The sequence below is a fragment of the Ziziphus jujuba genome, chromosome 12 (genome assembly GCF_031755915.1).
Source record: "Ziziphus jujuba cultivar Dongzao chromosome 12, ASM3175591v1".
NCBI lineage: Eukaryota > Viridiplantae > Streptophyta > Magnoliopsida > Rosales > Rhamnaceae > Ziziphus > Ziziphus jujuba.
This window is the reverse complement of record NC_083390.1, coordinates 20,701,264-20,722,253: the sequence shown is the minus strand read 5'-3', so window position 1 is coordinate 20,722,253 and position 20,990 is coordinate 20,701,264. Positions and strand designations below refer to the sequence as shown.

The window sequence follows — 20,990 nt, the reverse complement described above, 5'->3', positions numbered from 1 at the left end:
TGCCTTTGCATCTCCAAAAATACTATAAAAACTCTTCTAAGCAAGAAGTACTTATAGAAAATTGTTCCAATATTCCCAAAAGCATATTTTGAATCTTAAAAGCTAGAAGCAACTTTTTAGAAATCATGTCAAATAAAACATTAGTAGAATCTTGATTTCCAATTTTATTTGGTATGGTTTTTGCTTTTGCATCTCCAAAAATACTTGAATAAAAACTTTTTTAGATAAAAAGTAATTATAAAAAATTATTCAAATATTTCCAAAAATATTTTTTATATCTTGAAAGTTAGAAATAACTTTTTAAAAATTATATCAAGTAAAACATTAGTAAAATCATATTTGGCATAACTTCTATTTCTATTTTTTATAAGTGCTTTTTAAAAAAATTATTTACTATTGATATAGTTAGAAGTAAGTCTGAAGACCAAAAATACTTTTTAAAAATTATCCAAATATTTTTCAAAGTAATTTTTAAATTTTAAAAGTTATTTTTTATTTTAAAAAAAGTATGTCGTATAGGGCCTAATATTGATCACCATTTCTATTAATTAGCTGATCAATATGTCTGTTAAATAAATAAAAAAAACCAGTTGATTATAGATGTCTCTCTTTCTATTGTTATTTTTCTGCTATAAAAATGGTATATATTGTTTGTTTCTTTATTTGATCTTTGAGATTTGGTTTTTTGAATTGAGATACTTTGTTTCGAAAACTTTCGCCTTGGAGGAGATGATATAGATTACGTAGTAAACTCTTCTAATTCAGTCTTACTCAATTTCTGTTAACACTGCTGATGGGCCAATTTAACTGAAAAGACCACATGCACTTTAATTTATAGAAGATTAGCCAATTCCAGAATATGCTTTCACATTGATCGGTACCAATCTCACTGTCATCCCTTCTTCGGAGAAAGACTTAATAATAAAAGTCGCATGAAACTGAAACTTGGTATTTTTCACAAGTTTTCGTTTTATGGTTTCAATTAAGTTGACCTTCTAGATTATTATTTTGATATATAAGATATAAATTAATTTAATAACTTTTTTCAACCAATTAATACTTAGCCGGACAATTTCACGTCACATTAAGATTTTATCATCCAAAGTGTTAAATCGTTTGGTATCAAATGTTTAATGGTAGGACTTGGGATCCGGAAGATACGAAGTCTCAATTCTACGTGACTTGATGACCCCAAAAAAAAAAAAAAAAAAAAATTTCTCTGATTTTTTCTAACGTAAATTGAATACCATTGCAATTATAAAGACTTATGTGGACGGCACAAGCTCACAACAAAATAATTTTCAATTTTTCGTTCTAGAAAATATATTTTTCTTTTTCAACCATAACATCAATCAATTTAGATGGCCAAGTTATACATGGTGTCCTCTAGAGACCAGTACTCAATCCGAAGACTTAGATACCAAGTCTCAAGTTTCTGATTGTTTTCTCTTTTAATTTCCCAACGTATATGGTATGCCAAGTAATTAGAAAGAAAATAATGTTGACTGCATATCCTCCTATTAATTACCAAGCTAGTACAGCAAAATATTTTCTTTTTTCCTATTAAAAAAAGTGTATATATATTGTTTCTATTTTTGTTATTTTTTCTTTGTGGTCTGCTTGGTATGTAAGATCGGACTGGATTGGGATTGAAATTAAGATTAAGATTGGGATTTGATGGGATAAAAATAGTCTAGTTTTTTGTTTGGTATCAATTGGATAGGACTTATTTTTTTGTTTAATATGTAATCATTATTAATTTGCTTTTTGAATGAAACAAAATGATTTAAATTAGATGAATTCAATACAAAAAATATATATGTCCATTATCCAATTATTTTTGGAAAAATTTTATCTAATTAATGTATAAAATCATTAATATCAATTAGTAAAATTGTATTTATTAATCTAGATATCCATAAAGAAGGAAAAAAAATGGGAAAATAAGAAAGCAAATTAAAAAAATAAAGAAAAAGAGGGAAAGATAAGAAGAGAAAAAAAAAATTAAAATTAGAATTGGTGCAATAAAAATAAACAAAGATTAAAAAAAGAATTAAAGGACAAAGATTGAAAAAAAAATGATGACTTAAGAAAAAGACAGAAACAAGAGAAAATGAAGATAATATCAAAAAAGGAGGATAAAAATTTTAAAAAAAAATAAAGAAAGAAAAAGAAGGGGGAAAAAAAAAAGTTTGATACTGTTAGAAAAAAGGGAAAAGAATCAAGGATTTAAAAATAAAAAAAAATCTATAAAATAAAAAAGGACAAATAAATTTGAAAAATAACAAAATTCAAATCTCAATGGAATAAAATTATTTTATTGTATTACATATCTCATTTTAAAAGTACTATTTGATAGGTTCAAAATTTTTTAATCATGTCAGAGCTCACACCAAATAGAGATTGGGATTAAATAATTCCAATCCCAATCTTAATCCTGTCTAACAAACAAGCTTTATTGTTTTTGCATGGGATGTTTCGACTTTTTAAAGCAAAACTATTTATGATATCTTAAAAGACAATTCAAAAACAAAATTATTATTTTTTCGTATGAAAAATATTGAATTAAAAAAAATTATTATTTCTTGTACAAAAGATCTTGTTTTGGAATATCTTAACTTTTAAAATAAAAGAAAAAAAAATAGAAAAAAAAGATGTTTTCAAAAAAAATCACCATGGAAGTTGATGTCCAAAAGAAAGGAACTAATAAAGAAAATAGATTTAGAATATTCGTTAAAGAATTCAACACTTCCATTTATTTTTTTTTTGGGGTAAATAATTCAATACTTTCATTAGGAAAAGAAAAGGAGAGCAAGAAATTAAATATTTTCACCAATAAACTCATTTATTTTTCGGATGTAATTGATTTGGCCCAAATTTTAAATTTAATTTATCACTTTTTTTTGGGTAAATTTAAATTTTTAATTTACCTCGATATAAATTTTGACAACAATATGGAATACAGTAAAAGAAAAAATAAATATTTTTTTTGGTGAATACAGTAAAAGAAAAATAAATAAGTGACGAGGTCGATCTCCCATTTTCATGGTCATTCGCCTGACAAAGCCATGCTAGGCCCAATAGCCCACCCAGTACGGCCCTTGAGGTTGTTCCTTATGCATCAATTATAAACTTTATGCGCATTCTCTCTAGAAATTATAAAAAAATACATATATTAAAATTACCCTGGAGTCAAGCAACAAGAGTGGTCCAGATAATTTAAGCCAAAAAAAACAAAAAAAAAAAAAAAAGTTTTCCAGATAAGGAAATCCACTTTCTTTTTTCTTTTTTTTTTCTTTTTGTTCCCTCTAAAAAGTCTACGGTTGATTTGTTTTTATTATAATTTTTTAACATTAAAATAATGTGTTTAAATTCATATAAATTTAAAATTTAATTGTACTTTTCTATTTTGAATTATAAAATTTTACAATTTAAAATTCTAATTTTCAAAATTAATAATATACATTTTTAATTTTCAATTTATTTCATATTAATCTAATTTTATCAAAAAAATTGTTACGATTGTGTTAAGAAACTTAGAGTAGAGTTTGTGAAACAAGAAATTTTGGTGCTAATACGGAGGAGAAAGCAGTTCTCTAGACAAAATTGTTACAAATTGGTTTGGCTAAATTAGCATTGCACAAACTTACAATAATTTAAAAAATTAAGTGTTTAAATCACTATTTTGAAAATTTTAAAATCCTAAAAACTCAGAATTTCAAAAAGCAATTCATCCTAAATTTAATTTTGGATGCTTGATATATAAATGGTATAATTAATTAGAATCAATGAAAGAACATGCTATATGGTTTGTTAAAGGTTAATTAAACTAATTTGTTTCATTATAGGAGAGCTAAAAAACAAAGAAGTAAAGTTATATTAGGTTAATAATACCACTCATTCCCATGCAGGCAATTATAGAGATTGCTAGTCCCAATCACAAAAAGAAATTCATGGTACATGCTATATAAATAAATAATTGTGTAGGACAACTCGAAGATCTAACTATGCTGAATTTAAAAATACAAGGTAAAGAGAGAAAATGACAAAAGTGCCAAGAGGCAGCCAATGAAAGCTTAGAAAGTGGCATTTCCACAGGCATTGCATATGGATAAATATTGAACCAAATTCCACAACTCCACCCACGTAGTGTTCCTTGACAAGACTCCAAATCTCTCATGTGAAAACGATGCTAGTACACATGTTCAATGGCTATGAAAAGATTTATGCAATAATATACATTTATTAATTCTTTATTATTATTTTTTCATCTTTTTAATTTTTCCATGTAATCATCAGCACACTGAACATGAAATGTGTCACCTTTAATAACTTTCAACTACACTTAAGAGTAGTAGTTAGGCAGATGATGAACTCGGTAGATTAAAATAATACAAACAGATTTGGGAGGTTCTTAAATCGTTATATTATCAGTAGTAAAGTTGAACTGCTCCACGTCTTATAAATTTAATCTTTTAAAATTATGAAGTTGTGCTGCAATTATGTATTAAAATTGCAATTCTAATTATTTTAAACCCTTTATAAAACAAAATAATTAAATTAATATATATATATATATATATATATATATAATTTTATTAAAATAGACTGTAAAACTCATATATGTTGTAACAGAAGTTTTTATTTTTTTATTTTTTTTCTTTGGAACCAATCAGAAAGTGTCACATTAGCTGTGAAATTCACAACTTGAGGAAAAAAAGTAATAATAAAATCAACGGAGTAAATATTTTATACAACTTTTTTTCTTTTTTTCTTTTTTTTTTCTTTCCATGAATTTTAATTTAAGCTCCAATCATAACCCGTGCTGCAATGGTCATTTTTGGGCTTAGAAAAGTCAATGCTGTCGAAACTAACGAATCACTGTTATGAAACTGTCTTTTCTAGTTAAGAGTAAATACCAATGAATTATTTACCAAAAAAGAGTAAATACTAATGAATTCAATTAATAACCAATTTTTTTTTACCGCAGTACTAAATATATATATATATATATATATATATTTTTTTTTGTGTGTCTGGAGACATTAGACAGAAATATATGTTGGCCAAGGAAGATGATTATTATTATATTTCTTTTTGTGAGTGGTGGGGGCTAGGAGACCAAACTAAGTACAAGAAATCATTTAAACAAGAAAATACATAGTCCTTAAATACAAACATTTGTCTGTGAAATCTTTACATGGGATCTATACTATGTGATAAATTTTGTAATTTTGGACGATGTAATTTTGCTCCCAAATTTGGAAGTTGGTTAATTAGGTGGCATGCATATAACCTATCAATTTTTTTTTTTTTTTTTTTGAAAGTGCATATAACATATTATAGTTAATAAATCTGATGATATTTAATTGCGCACTGCTCTGGTTAAAAATAATAATAATAAAAGCTTATAATTCTTTTTTTCAGGCCAAATTGTTGTGATCATCCTACTCAATGTCAATAAAAATAAATAAATAAACATAAAACTCAATTCTTTTAATATTCACTTATAAGTAGTGAATTCAAGAATCAAGAAATCAATTTTAGTACTCTACCATTAGGCACATAAAACTGGGAGTCCACTGAAAAGCATGTCTATGTGTATAATATATCTTTCGCAACAATTCCCAATAATAACGAGTGACATGACATTTTATTTTGCTGATCATTATATCATCTTCATTTTATTATTATTTTTTTTTTAAAATTATTTTGGGAAGATTTACAAACGAACAACTATATATATTTACATCCTTCTTTTTTTAAATATTATAATTTATACATATAAGCCATTACTGCAGATGTGCTTTCATTTATTATATTAATTATGTCTTTCTTACCAATCCCTATACTAAATTATAATCGTAGATTCATTATAAAAAATGAAGTAAAATAATAAATCACTCTTTAAAATAATGAAAAATAGCTTAAAAATTAAAAATATACATGCATTTCAGGATGCAGAAATTATAAGTCATTGCTTCTTAAGGGCATATATCTTTTAGCATTGTGATCGATGTTATTTTTTTAAAATTATTCTTTTAATTTTTTTTTGTGGTGATTGTTGATTAAAAACAGGAATGATGAATCTTATTATAATTAGGTAGAAAATTCAATACCATCACAATTACTAAACTTCGTAGTATTATTTACTGGGGTAATTGATCAGCCAGCTTTCAAATGAAAAGTGGTGGATTTTTATCTCCATTGCGCTTCTAACATCCATTGGTGGGTACAAAATCTCTCCCACCTCATAAATATCTCTATAACGAACACAAACCCATAAATATAGTTACCATAATACATATATAAAAGAGCAAGCATATATAGAATAGACAAACACCTATTATAATAATATTCACAAAAAATACCTTAATCAAGTCAGTATACTAATCTTCATTTGGCCGTGAGCTGAACAATGAGGAAAACTAAGCAGATACAAAGAGTGCCTCCAAGAAAAACAAGCCCAAGTACACCACTTGCAAAACCCATGAACACTAAGGATTCAGCCACTAAACCGCCGATTGAGCCCTTAGTTTTTTTACCATAATTATACTTATAATTCCACCCTATATTCCTCAACATCATGCATTTGTTCAAGCTGTCCTTTGTCCTCAATTCCTTTATTCTTTCTGTTAGAACTCTCAAATTCGCATCCACAATGTTATTATTTGCCCACTTTCCTGTGAACAAAATAATAATAATGATGATGATGATGATAATAATTATAATAATAATAATAATTAAATTACATGATAAGAATTATGTAAAATTTATGAAATTTTAAAATTATAAAAAGTTGAATAAGAATTCTTGTGATGATGAGGGAATTGAAAAAACCATAACTAGATTCTGTTTGGAAAGCAAAAGAAAATCAAAATAAAATGTATAAAACTTAATTTAATTGCCACAATTTTTTTTTTTCTTTAAAAAGTACCTTGATGATCATCCTTGAATTGGGATCTCACTTGGGGATGCTTGAGAATTCTACGCCTGCAAAAAGACCGGTTTAAGCTGAAGACAGCTTGCATAGACAAAGCCATGTTTGTTCAAGCTGATGAAGTTAGGCTCTACCTATTAGTTTTCTTATATTTATAAAACAAACTTTGATCATGATCTTTCCTCATATGCCATTTATAGTGACGTGTGTATAATAGTCTCATGAAATTAACCAAAGTTAGGTTACATGTGTCGCATATTTGGTGTCTTAAAACTTTTTAATATTATTTTATTTACTTTTTATTTTTTATCATGTATTTAATACTCTATATAATATGCATTTATGTTTATAGTCAAATACAAAAGCCAAACTCGCAGAATTAATTAACTCCATAATTTTGAAAAAATTTACAAGCCGACCCAGGTACACGTACATGGTTAATTTATTCTTGGCTAACGACGGATGGAGTTAATTTATTATATATATATATATATATATATAATTTGGAGTAGATCGGCATCATTTCATTTAATCAAAGGTCAGGACTAGAATTAAAGAGAGAATAATTTCACATGATTAAAACTGCATAAATTATACCATAGTTAGTTTGTTTACTATGAATTTTATTATTATTTTTTTAAGTAATTGAATTGAATAATAAAAAGCTGTCCAAACTAGCTAGCTAGCATTCACTTTTTTTTTTCTTTTTTTCTTTTTTTTTTTTAATAATTTTTATGCTTGAATAGCTAGCATTCACTTATTTAAGTATACATGCGGCCAGCTGATGAAAACATCAAAAGCTTCTAAAGTCAAATGTACCAAAATCTTGGTCATAATAATTTGTGAAACCTCGCCGCTAAAAGTGGTGAGCTGGACAAAGAACATATCAAATAATGAATTGGTTTTCATTTTTCAAACCCATCTGTTGGGATTTGATGAAGCCAAACGTCTCTCTCTCTTCCTGGCTTCCCTAGCTGCTGAATTTCTTTTGGTGCATTAATTTGCCTTTGATCTAATTACTGTTTAGTGGAATTTTTTTGTTTTCTTTTTGAAGGATAAAAAAAAATAACGATGATTGGATGATGGTAAATATATGCATTAGGCCAAACCAAGGTTTCAAAAATTGAAAATTTCCATGATGTTTCACTGATATTTTTGTTTTTCCGTGAGGTGGATAGGAAATTTAGATCCAAGTGAAAACGGATAAAATTTTCAAAATTTTTATCCAAATTTTCGATATTTTCACAAAATTTCTATAGAAATTTTTATCAAATATTCACGTCATTTCCTTAGTAATTTTGTTAAAAAAATCCATAATTTCTATAAAAATTTTCAAAACATTCATGAAATTTCCAAAATTTTTATGAAAATTTTTATTAAATTTAATTTTTTTAAAAAAAATTATCAAAAAGATTAATAGATATTAATGATGTTTAACTTTCTACTTATCCATTTTTTTTTACTATAATAAATTTAATATTTTTGTAAATATTTTAAAGTATATATAAATTATAATATAGACAAAAATACAAATGTACATGTGAAATAAATAATAAATATTATAAAGTAGATGAATATTATAAATACATATAAGAAATATATTCTATAAACATATGGCTAAATGAATTAATGGAATGTTGATGAATATTTATGGAATGTCATAATAGTAACTCATGTGTATCATTTTAAATTCAACTATCAGAAGATAATAAATTTGTATACAGTCTACAAATATCATATAACGATTATCAATTATAATATGTAACAGCCCAGACCACCCGTATGCGATATTGTCCGTTTTGGACCGGGCCCGCACGGTTTTGCTCTTCCCGACCCCATTACAACGGTGGGTCACAGGAAAAGGCCTCGCAAGGGAAGGGTATCCACACCCACTTATATGGCATGCTTTGTTCTCCTTTCCAACCGATGTGGGATGTTACATAATAGCCACATTTAATATAAGATTCATATGGTTGCATATTAATAATTACATACACAAATATCATATAACGATTATCAATTATAACAGCCACATTTAATATAAGATTCATATGGTTACATATTAATAATTACATACAAATTTATTAAAAAGATACAACTTTTAATAATTACTTCCTATATTTCACAACTCAAAATAAAGATGAGGAAGAGATCAATAATTTCAACTATCAAGAAGTTCTCTTCTCTATGTGGTATTGAGTTAATATTTTATGAAATATAATATAATTGTAATAATTATTTTATATATTTTTATTACTAAATATTTTTATCAAATATGTATTTGTTATATTTTTTATTGATAATATTATATTTATGACCATTAATGCTTACTATAAATTTATTGACTAAGAAAAATATAAAATCTAATTCAATAATTAATTGATTTAATAAATTAATTATAAAATTTTAATAAAAATTTTCATTTTTTAAAATCAATTTTCATAATTTTTTTATAATTTTTTATTGATATTCAATAATTTTCAATATTTTTATAGATATTTTTGTATTTTAAACTTTCGATATTTCGATTGATATCGAATTTTGAATTTTGGGCCAAACACCATGTATATATTAATGGGCATCGGTGAATCAAATGTATCGGGAGTGAAACAAAAAAAAAATAAATAAATAAAAATCTCCCTTGAATCTGTCTTTTTGAAAGTAAAACGTTTAATTCTATATACTGTTATACCTCTATGTCCATGTGTATATTTAACTTTGATATAAATATTTTATTAATGCACATGGCACATATAATATTACCAATATCATTGCAAACTTTAGTACAGAAATTTTTGTTACCAAGTATTACTTATAATTATGATTGGAAGTTTTAATAATATTTCTATGAAGGGAAACAATCACGATTAAAAAAAGTAATTTCAAGATCTATAGCATCTTTAATGGTTTTATGAATTGTTATCAATGTAGTACAAAGGTTGAAAGGACTTTTAATTTATTTGATTCCATAGACATTTAAGCCAAAAATCATTATCTAACCGGTCTTTAATTTAATTATATATATAGTTTAAAATTAATAATAATTAATAATTTTTTATTTATCTAGTTTTTTCTTTTGAAAAATATCTTGATAGAGAATATTTTGATGAGTCACACTTTTTAAGTTTAAAATAATCAATCTCATTAACAGTGTTGACAAATTGTTTGTGGCCGGTAATTGGTAATCAAACAAAGTGATGAAGTGGTAGCAAAATTAAAACGACACTTAAAATAGTTCGAATCGAAACAGTTCGAATCGACATATTTTACGCTCTAAATTATTGAATATTCTGTTCTTATAAATTTTGACCATTTGATTATTTACTGAAAGTCTGCTACAGTGTTAATTGGTGAGGTGAATTTGGCAAATAATTGGATTTAGGAGTGGAGGACTAATGAAATTTTTAGCCTCTATGTCTTTGTCCCTGATAACAATTACACCAACTTTATTGGCTATGCTTCTCAAATTTCAAACAAATCCTTTAGCACCTATCTTTGATTGATTTTTTTTTTTTTTTTCTTAGTTGGCAAGTAGCTTTTACATTCACTATTTATGTTTATTTTCTTTGGACTGACAGTATTTAAGTTTGTAGCTTGAAGTTTTAAAAGTTTCCTTTCAAAATATATATATATATATATATATACACACACTTATGCGATCAATTGGTTCAATTGTTATGCCCATTACAACTATACTTATTTATGAGGTTATGGTTCAAAACATCTGCTTTGATGATAATAATACTAATACTATAATATTGTCTATTTATTATTCCATTTTTATAGTACTTACCTGAAAATCATCAATTGTGAGCACATATGTACTACCTGAGGAACTTAATGACTTTTGAACGTACATTTGAAACCATAATTAGACCCATCTTGAAAAACGTGTACAAAAATAATATTATTGAGAATTTCAAAAGCCAGTAAGAGATCATGTAAGGGAGCTTTAATAGAATACTAAATTATTTGCAGAGCCAATAAGTTTCATAACTCATCAAAATGGATTTCGAAATAGCAAAATTGATCAAAGTTCATAATGATCAGTGACATCTTTTGCTCTTTTATAATGACTGCTATAACTTGTGCCTAGCATCATGTCGCCTAGTGTGTTAAAATTTGAACCCATGTATATGTGAATGATTTGAACCTCAAAAGATTTTGGGTTTTTGTTTGTTTCTGTTTTAGAAAAATATTATTTTTGAATAAAATAAAAAGATTTTTAAATTTGGGAAGTTGAGAGTTTAAAGGCTTTACAATTCTTTATTGTTTAGAGTTGGTTACTTACACGTTCTTTGATAACGTTTCCATTAGTTTTTTTACAGAAAAATAAGTTAAAAAAAAAGTTTTTTTGGAGTTGAACGAGAAAGAACAAAAAACAGTGATAAAAGGAAGGTACTCAGATAGTTCGAAGACAAAAGTTTCAGAGGTACTGAATCTGAAAGTTTTTGCAGCCGTTATATCCTAGGAGACGTTCACTATAAAACTTCTGCACAGGTAGCCGTAAAACGTCTTAAGAACACTATAGTATCACATAAACCTCGATTAACCTTTGTAGAAAGCAGATCAATTTCAAAAATCTACAAATTCTATAATATTTTAATTATTTTATATTTAATTTTATTTATTTTATATTAAATTATCCACATATATTTACATATATTCACATATTATATTTTATATTTGAAACACAATGTGCAACAATAATGGTGGTTTTCGTACTAAAGTTGGTTTCTTTATTTTTCAATGCATAGCAAAAGTGTTTGGGCGTCAAGAAATACAGAATCCAAGAAAAGGGAATCTTTTATTTGAGAAGAATGACAGAAAGATCGAATCTTTGAAATCGAAGGAAAGCTACATTATTTGCTCCTCCTTCTTCCACTTGTCTCTTTGATTTTGTGATTACAATAAAATATATGCTTTCAAGCTTTTTTTATTCATTTATAGATATATACTCCAAATGTTTCGTGAAATAGTTAATTTACTGTTTGCGAAATTATTTTTGTTTTAAAAGTGTGAAGTGCTTTCGACTGTAATCTTTCCTTTTAAGCATAAATAATAATAATTGAACGTAAGTTTCATTTTCCGTGAAGATCATCTAATTATAACCTAAATTAACTTTGTCCAATCTTCTGTTACAAAGCTTTTCTGCTACAAGGATCTATAACTTTTGGTTTTTATTTGTTTAAAATTTTGTTTTTGGTGAATATTAGTTCTTTAATTTGCTTGGAAGAAGTCAACAGAGAGTGATCAGAGCACTTCTTATTTTAAAAGTGATGGAAAAAAGCAGTAGTACATCAAAGTAATTTATCACTAGGTATTACTATTGTTAACTAGCTTAACCTTTATCTACTTTTAAAAAAGTGGATTTTAGTGGTTTTTCAAGTAGAATTTTTGTCTAAAAGAAAATAGTGTAATACTATATATATGAAGAATTTAATTATGGAGCCCATATTTTTTGTTGTACATGCTAGTAAATCTCACAACAACCCAAAATGCTATGCATTATATGCTATATTTTAAATCTACTATTGCTCTAAACTCAGGTAAGTTACCACGTTTAGTCAAGCTATTTTAATAGCTGGGCCTACAAACAGATTTTTAATTGGTAATTTGCTTTGATAAAATTTAACACTTAAGAAGTTGATTCAGTCATAGATACAAAATTAATAATTTTAACATTATTTATATTGATATGAAGATAGAAGATTTGTATCAGCAAAAATGTTATCCGCTTAATTAATATCTAGTGATAGAAGATTTATATCGATACAAATTTAATATTATACATATTTATGTGTCTACTTATTAGATGGATTCTTCGATGTCGCTCAAATGTTATCCACTTAATTATCTTCTTGAACGAATGAAGATTACACAGCAATTATTAGTAATTAGCTGATTTGAAGACCGGAATATGACTCAAATTAATTTTGTTTTCGTAATCTACTAACTTTATATTATGTCTGCCTAACAGTTACCATGCTTATATAAAAGTAGCCAGCTTGGATGGCACACTTGTTGATTTGTACCAAAAAGTGGAGGTAGAAATTAATATTATATATTGTCTTTCGCCTGTTTTCATTCTTAATCATTTAAGAAGCGTACTTCAATGCCCCTCGCCACCATCATTTCTTTTACACTTTTATGATTTTTTTTTTTTAAGTTAAAATAAGGACTATTGGATCTCACGGGTTTCAGAACTATAATGATTTGAGTGAAGTTTGTCTTCTGGCTACTAACCTTGCTATATTTTTTAACTACTTTAAATTTTCGTATTAATATGGGTTTAGATATTGCCTGTCTACCTTTTCATAAGGTGGATTTAAAAGATTTATAGAACATTCTTTTTTTTTTTTTTTTTTTTTTGGTATAGGATTCGAAGTTCAATTCTAATCCTTTGTTAGATAAAAAATGACTTCCCCACTAGGTTTTTTTGGTCATAAAATCACTATTGAAGAACAGACTTTAATTTGTATTAAAAAAAGAATTAGTTACTAATCCATGTAATTTAACATTACTTAATCTTCCTAATCGTTTTTACTACTTTCTTCCATTGGAATTTCAATCTTATAATCACACCTTAAAACAGGTTAATTTCCATGTTGCTTTAGCATGACCCCAAATCAACAGCTCCAATGGTACTGTGTACCAAACTTGTCCCACTTAATGCAAATGAACTAGTTAAAGCTGAAGAAAAAGAACCATAATGCTATCCTTTTAAAAATGGAATGGCAAGTCAAGACACATAAGGAAAAATAATAAAAGATAAAAAAAATAATAATAATAAATAAAAAGAAACACAATAGAACAGTGTTATCCTATTCAATGATTGAAAGAAGCGTAACAAAATTAGGGCTTCGATGTTAGAATACATGTGGAAGAATCATAATAACGTGAAGGATGATTAGGTGAGATCACTTAAAGATTTTGTCGTGTTTTAAAATATATATATAAGCTGCAAGAGCAAGGACAAAGCAACAAGTGTCGCAAATTTTCATATTTGAATACTGCACCAAATCCTATACTCCACCACGTAGCTATTTTGACAATAATCCCTATCTTTTGGGAAATGGGTTTTGTTTGATTTATCAGATATAAACTATTGGTTTAGGCTTTCCAGCTGGAAAGAAGATTGATTATTCAAAGAATTTTAGAAAATCAGTATCCATTCTCTTGAATTTTGAAAATATACTAAACCACCAGATACATCATTATAGTGGTGAAATTGACTCTTTTTTTTTTTTTTTTTTTTTTTTGGGTGATGAAATCGATTGGTTTTGATAGTACTCGGAAACAAAAGATTTGCTGGAGGGACCTGCAACGATTTTTGTGCGTGTGAATGTAATCTATCATAAAAAAGAAAAAAAGTGTATTACTTTCTTTTCTTAAAAAAAAATAAAAAATGAAAAGAAATATTAAATTGGAGAATTTGAGATAGTCGATTGGTGTTGCTAACTCAGGTTAGTTCAACAGTGGATTTACCGCCAACCTATTCCTTGATGGGCTGAGCTCCAATCTCCAAAATATATAAACCAATCCATTTGTAAAATTTCAAGATGATTCTTGCCGAATTTGCATTGAAATGCCTAAACAGCACAATCTCTACTTACAAATCTTAAACAGTTCAGATGCAATTCGAAGAGTTAGCAGAAACATGCATATTTACTTTCGGGGAAAAAAAATAATAATAAAAACAACAATAATTCTACATATTTCGTTTTCTCTTGGGTTCAAGATAAACAAAAAGCTGTCAAGCTTTTAAAGTACATACAAATGCGAATTTTGGAACAACAATTCTTTGGCTTATTATACATATAAGAAATCTCTCCTACAAACTATGAACTTTACTACGATAATCACAAGCCTAAAGAGAAATTAGACCTGTACATAACAAAACAACATTCCTACCTACAGGAGTGTGTAGAAACGGCGAGCATACTAAACCAGATTATACCACCAAAGAGATATATGGGTACAGCGGATATGGTTACATAGCTAGAGATGGAAGTCAACAAGTCTTGACATATTAACAGTACTACTAACAGAGTCTTCCCTTCATATGTCCATGTCATTGAATATTTCTTCGTCTTCCTCATATCGGAGTTCATCCATGAGAAATCCATCAGCTACAATGTTACTGCCAGTAGAGCAAAATAGAGTAAGCTTAACAAGTAATTGCAGTTATCCATTTGGAAAACTTCCGGCATAAAAAAACAGATTAAATATTAACCCACCTTAAACAGCAGAAACGGAAACTCACAACTCGCTTAAGTTTTCTATTATAGAAGAAGAAATTGAATGACCATCTGGAAAAAAGAAATGAAAAATAATAATAAAACTTAGGAGCCCAAAATTAGAAGATGAGATATATCAATAATAATCCATGTAATAAGATGATAATGTGAAAACTAACATGGCTCCTCTCTCAAGAAAAGGATCCACATCGGAGTCTGGATTGTAACTATAAATTTCACATTCTGCCAATTTTACAACCTGCAACACATAGAAATTCATCATAAAATTGCCTCTTTTTATGAGTAGCATGATTTTTTTTTTTTTTTTTATAATTTTTTTTTATAATGAGCCCACCTCATCCAGAACCTTGTACAAGGCATCCAACAGGGAGCCTCCCTCGCTTGTCTCAATCCATTCCTGCAATTGAAAGGTCCAACAAAGCTCAATCAGTAATTCAGCATTTTAAACCTGTTCTTTATAGTGTTCTTTTTTTTCTTCTTTTCTTTTTTTTCATGTTCTTTTGGGGAGCAAGAGACGATAATAACTTGATACAAGAATAGGATAATCAAGATTTTGCATGATAACATTACAATATATGTACAACTGCAGAAATAAGCAACCACACATCTTCAGTACGGAAACAAACAAGATATCATCAAGAAACTGCATCCTACAGAAATGAAATAAACAAGATCCCATCCTTCTTTACAATCTCAATTTAGAGAAAAGTAAGGAAATCAAAAAGTACTGTCATGCCATATTAAAGACAAAATTATCTAAGGAATGACAGAATTCACGTTTTATGGTGAATAAAATTATATAATTCCTAATTTATACAAGTTTGATTGCTCGGTAGGTTTAATAATGAAAACAGCAGATTTAAGAGGCCTAACATATAAAACTCTTGACAGAATCACCTGGCAGATTCGCATGCAAAAATCTCAAATTCTGTTTTTCTCACTTAAAAGTGATTGCGAAAGAATTCAAACTAATCAAAATCAACATCAAATGGATGTAAGTCCACCTTTTCTTTTTCTGCTTTTGTGGAGGTGGACGCATAGGTGACTCTCCCATGTCCCGAAAGTTCAGTACAATTGAAAATTTATGCAGATGTAGTGTAACTGGAAAAAAGGCATAGCTCACACAACAAAACAAGAATAACAAAGTACCTTTGATGCTTCAAACATATAGGTATCAAATATCTGCTTAAACCCATCCCAGCTTTCTTCTGTGAAGAATTGATGAGCGTTCACAGCACTGGAAAACCAAAAAGATGTAGACAACTTCATAATATAAAGAGGCAAATTTAAAAAAGCCATGTCAATGCAAACAATAGATACTACACGATTGAAATGTCAAATACAAAGAAAACAGACGACCATAATTAAAAAAGTTGGGAAATGGAGAGATTTGAACTCTCAGCTCCTCCAAGAGCGACAGTTTCCAAACTGTCTGTCAAACCTCTTGACAACACTCCCAAGTGCAATTAAAGTAGGACTATAAAGCGGGTTGCCGTGTCGCCCAATAAGCTGACAGTGGCATTACCCATAATCCTCTTTTTTTGAAAATACACAGACCTCCATCAAACAATAATGCATCCAATGCAAAAATAAGATACAGATACCTGAAATCATAGTCTGGATAAATGTGATAGAGTGTTAGTACCAGGTAGACCAGTGTTTTTCGGCTGGAATGAACATATAGAAAAACTAGTTAAAATAACAGACAACCTGCAGTGTCACTCTTTCAAAATTTTAGTGACATAATAATCACCACCTTGATCTGCTTAAAAGGAGTTCAGCTGGTGAGGAAGAGTCGGTGTCTGAAGATTTCCCAAGATAATCAAGGATCTGATATAACCAATTTAAAAAATGACAAAACGTATATAAAATGTAGAAACAGATAACTACTTCTATAACACCAAAATCTGACATCTAATAGTAGAGAAGATTGTAAGAAAGCTAAAATTTTGGAAAAGATGAAGAATAAAAAGTCATTTTCAATTAAGTCTAAAGCTTTGTTTTATGGAGTTTTTGATATTGGGGGTGGAGAGATTCGAACTCAGTTATTGTCCAAGGAAACAGTGGTTTTTACCACTGGGCTGTCCCCGGAGGGACTTTAACATATGAAGTTAAAGAAAACAATAATTGCATATTTTGAGAATTATCTGCATATACAAATGGAAACTACCAGATTCAACTCTGGTTCAGACAATTTGTCTTATCTTACATACCAAAGGTCCAAACACTTCCACACATACATATACTTGTTTGAAGCAAAAGCAGATAAATGAAAAAAAAATAATAATAATAATAATAAATAAATAAAAATAAAAGGCTTAATCTAAGGATAATTCATTTAGTGTACCTAAAAAACTTTAGAATATTCAAAGAAAACATATAGTATACCAAACAATTCTTGATTTTACCTCATTCTCCAAACTCAGAGATAGCTTTTTGTCCGTTCCAGTGTGTTTGCCTTACAAAAAACATTGTTTAAAAAATAAATAGATAAATTAAAACTAAGCCTGTTCCCAAAAAATCCATGTATATTTCCCAACAAACCCTATAAATAAAATTTTTTTACTTACAAGAGTAAGCTTCAAGACAACCTTTGATCGTACGCTCTCCAAGATTTAAACGACTCAAAAACACATTTAATCTGGAAAAAAAAAAAAATATATATATATATATATATATATATATTAAAGCAAAAATTCAAACTCAAACACCATAATCTCCACAAATTTGTGTATTAATAAACCAAAAAAAAAAAAAAAATTGAAATTACTGATAGTTACCGATCCAAGGGCGTATACTCTAGAAACTTCATTATCGATGTATAGATCTTCCTGACGGTCCTATAAGATTAAAAACGAAAAAAACCTATAAAATTTAATTGCAAAATTAAGTCAACCATGAATTTTGCATGCGAAATAAGATTATAAAATTGTATATATATATATATATATATAAATTAATACAACGAAGAATGAAATGGAAAATACGAAAGCAAAACGAAGAAACCGGCAGCGAAGACAATAAAATTTTCTGAGGAAATTTTTTACCTTGCACCAAAAATCTCTATATTTCGTGGAAGCTTTTTGAGCGGAAATTTAACCAATTTTAACTATAATTCAAACCGAAATGGGCTTATCGAAGCCCTATATTCGAATATTCTTGAGATTTGGTTCAGATTTGGGGTTTTTTTTTATTTTTATTCTTATTTTTTTAATTTCTTTCTTTATTTCATTTTTGTTGGACTGTTGGACTTGGTTACGTGGTGATAAATAATTGCTTACGTCATTCACGTCTTTGTTGAAACTGGGCCGTTTTGAAATGATGACCACTCTTTCTAAATAGCCAGCCCATCCGTTCCCAGTAAGATTTTTTTTTTCTTTTCTTTTTTTTCCACTAGTATTGTTTTTTGTTTTTTTTTTTTTTTTTTTTTTGGCTAAACACTAGTATTGTTGACCACGCATATAATATATTTATCAAAATATTTTTTTTGTTATAAATTCAAATTGAGGATGGGATATTTAATAAAATTTGTATCACTGTTAAAAAATAATAGGATCTTCAATAATTTTGTACATTTATTCTATCTATTTAAAATTTTTTTCTTAAATAAGATAAATAGATAAAATTTTAAAAAAATCATCTCAATGATCTGTGCATATGTTTTATCAAACTGATATGACAATAAAAGAAATAAAAATTGTGAAACACTGTCTATTTCTGAAAACTATGTTAGACAGAATAAGTAGCGTTTTATTTATTTTTATTGACTTTTGTTAAAAAAATAAAAAATAACTCCTGTGTAAACTTTTGGTTTTTGTTTTTTTTAACTAGATATAATCTTAACATAAAAAATTACAAATTAACATTTCAGAACGTTTTAAACAGAACCCATTAGAGAGAAATATCTAAAATATTATCTATTAAATAGAAAAAAATATCTTATAAACATAAACATTTTTTAAAATCAATACCATATAAATTCCAATAGAAAAAACTATTAAAAATGTTCGGATAAAATATAACGCAATGAATTTTTTGCTTAATGAATTTTATTTTACCTCTTTTAATTCGTTTACATTTAGATGGAATTTTATTTATGAAATTTGTCTCCCTTCTTCCATTTATTTATCCTCATTCAGTCCTTTCAAACATACCCTTTTTGGTTTTTCACTTTAAATGGATTATAACTTTAAAAAAAACAAAAAAAAAATGTTTAATTTTAATACTTGTTTTATTAAAGATAAATATCTATTTATCATTAGATAAAATAAATAAAAAACACCAAATTAGCTATGTGAAATAATAGTTGTGGCATTGATCAAAAGCCTTTTTTTTTTTTTTTTTTTTTTTTTTTTTGCCCTTTCTTTTGATGAAACTTCACTTTGTTCAAATCTTGATGCTACAATACAACTTTTAACTTTTTTTTTTCTTCTTATCCCGAAGACAAATGATTAGGTCGATCCATATTATAGCCGCGTTAAATTGTTAATCCTTTTATGGTCCAATTGAAAAAAAGAACCCCCCAAAAAAAAAAAAAAAAAAAAAGACGTTTTGAGAGTGGAAGTTTATTGGTATGGGTGTTACCACGTGTTTTGTTAGAAGGCCAAATACAGATGTGGAGGCAAAGTGAGGTCTTTTTTTTATTATTTTTTATTTTTATGAAAGGGACAAAGTAGGGTCTTTATAGCATGGTAGAGGACTGATTGATTGTTCTTTTGCATTGGACACTATGCATTAATACATCATGTCAAAGTTCATACAATTTTGAAATTTTTACTTGTAAATTGTTTAATTTTATATATATCGAAAGGGAAATTTACTACAAAAATAAAATGGAAGGTGACCAAGTATTTGTCCCTACCATGTTAGGAAGGAAGCTAACCAAATATTATTGGAACCAATTATAAGTAGCCAAGTACCTCCTATCAAAAAATAAATAACTAAGTAGGTTGTTATTGTAAACTAAACTCATTTAAAAAAGTGTTCATTAAAAAAAAAAAATGTTTTCATTCAAATACATACTTAATATGACACATCTAAAAACATTTTCAATGGTATTGATTACTATTATATTATTAAATTTTGACATGAATCTACATTTTGACCTCTCTAATACTATATTGCAAACATTTTCAATTGCATTTTTAGTGTAATTGACAAATTTTAATAGCGGTTTAACAGAAAAATAAATTTTTTTATAGTAAACCCTACAATGATAAAATTTGTGGGAGGCGTACCATTTACTAAAATGGTTTTTAATTTTTAATTGTTGAAAAGGCAAAATATATTGGGGTGAAACACTTAAAATCTCAAACATTTGATTAAACAAAATTTTTATATTTTTTAATATTACATTTTAGTAAACTTTATTAGCAAGTTCATTTTAAATTTTATTACTAACATTGATATTTATTACTGAAAAACTTATCCCAATATTTAATTTTAAACATATTAATAGTAAAATGGCATTTTACAACTTAGAAATGCCCTCAATATTCTTGAGATTTTACCATTTTGATCACCGAAGAAACATATGACTTTGTTAGGCCAGCGAAGCGAAAAACATGAGCATCTTAGAATCATGTAGAAAAAGAAAAAGAAATGAAAACCTAAATAGACCAATTGATAAAAAATAGATCAAAACCTAAAACCTTTTTTTTTTTAATAAAATTAATGAATTTATTATAAGGTTGTTCTTTAAGGTATTTGAAAGCTAAACTCACAAGAAATATAAAATATCGACATCCTATTGGAAAAAAGAAAAATTACAAACAAACTACTATAAAATA

General features: G+C 27.3%; 2 protein-coding genes across 3 annotated transcripts; both read right to left on the bottom strand.

Annotated features, from left to right (window-relative positions):
* Positions 1-6,148: 6,148 nt before the first annotated feature.
* Positions 6,149-7,080, bottom strand: LOC112493129 (uncharacterized). The gene is made up of 2 exons (XM_025078080.3): positions 6,938-7,080; positions 6,149-6,683 (listed from the first exon to the last, which is right to left on the bottom strand). Exons 1-2 carry the CDS (start codon positions 7,041-7,043, stop codon positions 6,397-6,399), a joined length of 393 nt encoding a protein of 130 aa, XP_024933848.3. The 5' UTR covers positions 7,044-7,080; the 3' UTR covers positions 6,149-6,396.
* Positions 7,081-14,628: 7,548 nt separating this feature from the next.
* Positions 14,629-18,429, bottom strand: LOC107429362 (uncharacterized). 2 transcript variants are annotated; one of them, XM_048463213.2, is made up of 11 exons: positions 18,249-18,429; positions 17,982-18,066; positions 17,772-17,842; positions 17,610-17,659; positions 16,958-17,031; positions 16,806-16,868; positions 16,351-16,438; positions 15,536-15,598; positions 15,360-15,439; positions 15,181-15,252; positions 14,629-15,083 (listed from the first exon to the last, which is right to left on the bottom strand). In XM_048463213.2, exons 2-11 carry the CDS (start codon positions 18,011-18,013, stop codon positions 15,002-15,004), a joined length of 675 nt encoding a protein of 224 aa, XP_048319170.1. In that variant the 5' UTR covers positions 18,014-18,066; positions 18,249-18,429; the 3' UTR covers positions 14,629-15,001. The 2 variants fall into 2 exon arrangements, with proteins under 2 accessions (XP_048319170.1, XP_015895522.1); XM_016040036.4 differs by having other exon boundaries at positions 17,982-18,041; positions 18,249-18,428.
* Positions 18,430-20,990: the final 2,561 nt, after the last annotated feature.

Excerpts from the sequence above, each read along its gene's own strand:
- LOC112493129 (XM_025078080.3), bottom strand. The coding sequence starts at position 7,043 with ATGGCTTTGTCTATGCAAGCTGTCTTCAGCTTAAACCGGTCTTTTTGC. Across the intron at positions 6,684-6,937 it reads ATTCAAGGATGATCATCAAG|GAAAGTGGGCAAATAATAAC; the intron begins GTACTTTTTAAA and ends TTTTGTTCACAG.
- LOC107429362 (XM_048463213.2), bottom strand. The coding sequence starts at position 18,013 with ATGAAGTTTCTAGAGTATACGCCCTTGGATCG. Across the intron at positions 17,660-17,771 it reads TTGTCTTGAAGCTTACTCTT|GCAAACACACTGGAACGGAC; the intron begins GTAAGTAAAAAA and ends GTTTTTTGTAAG. Across the intron at positions 15,599-16,350 it reads ATATGTTTGAAGCATCAAAG|GAATGGATTGAGACAAGCGA; the intron begins GTACTTTGTTAT and ends TTTCAATTGCAG.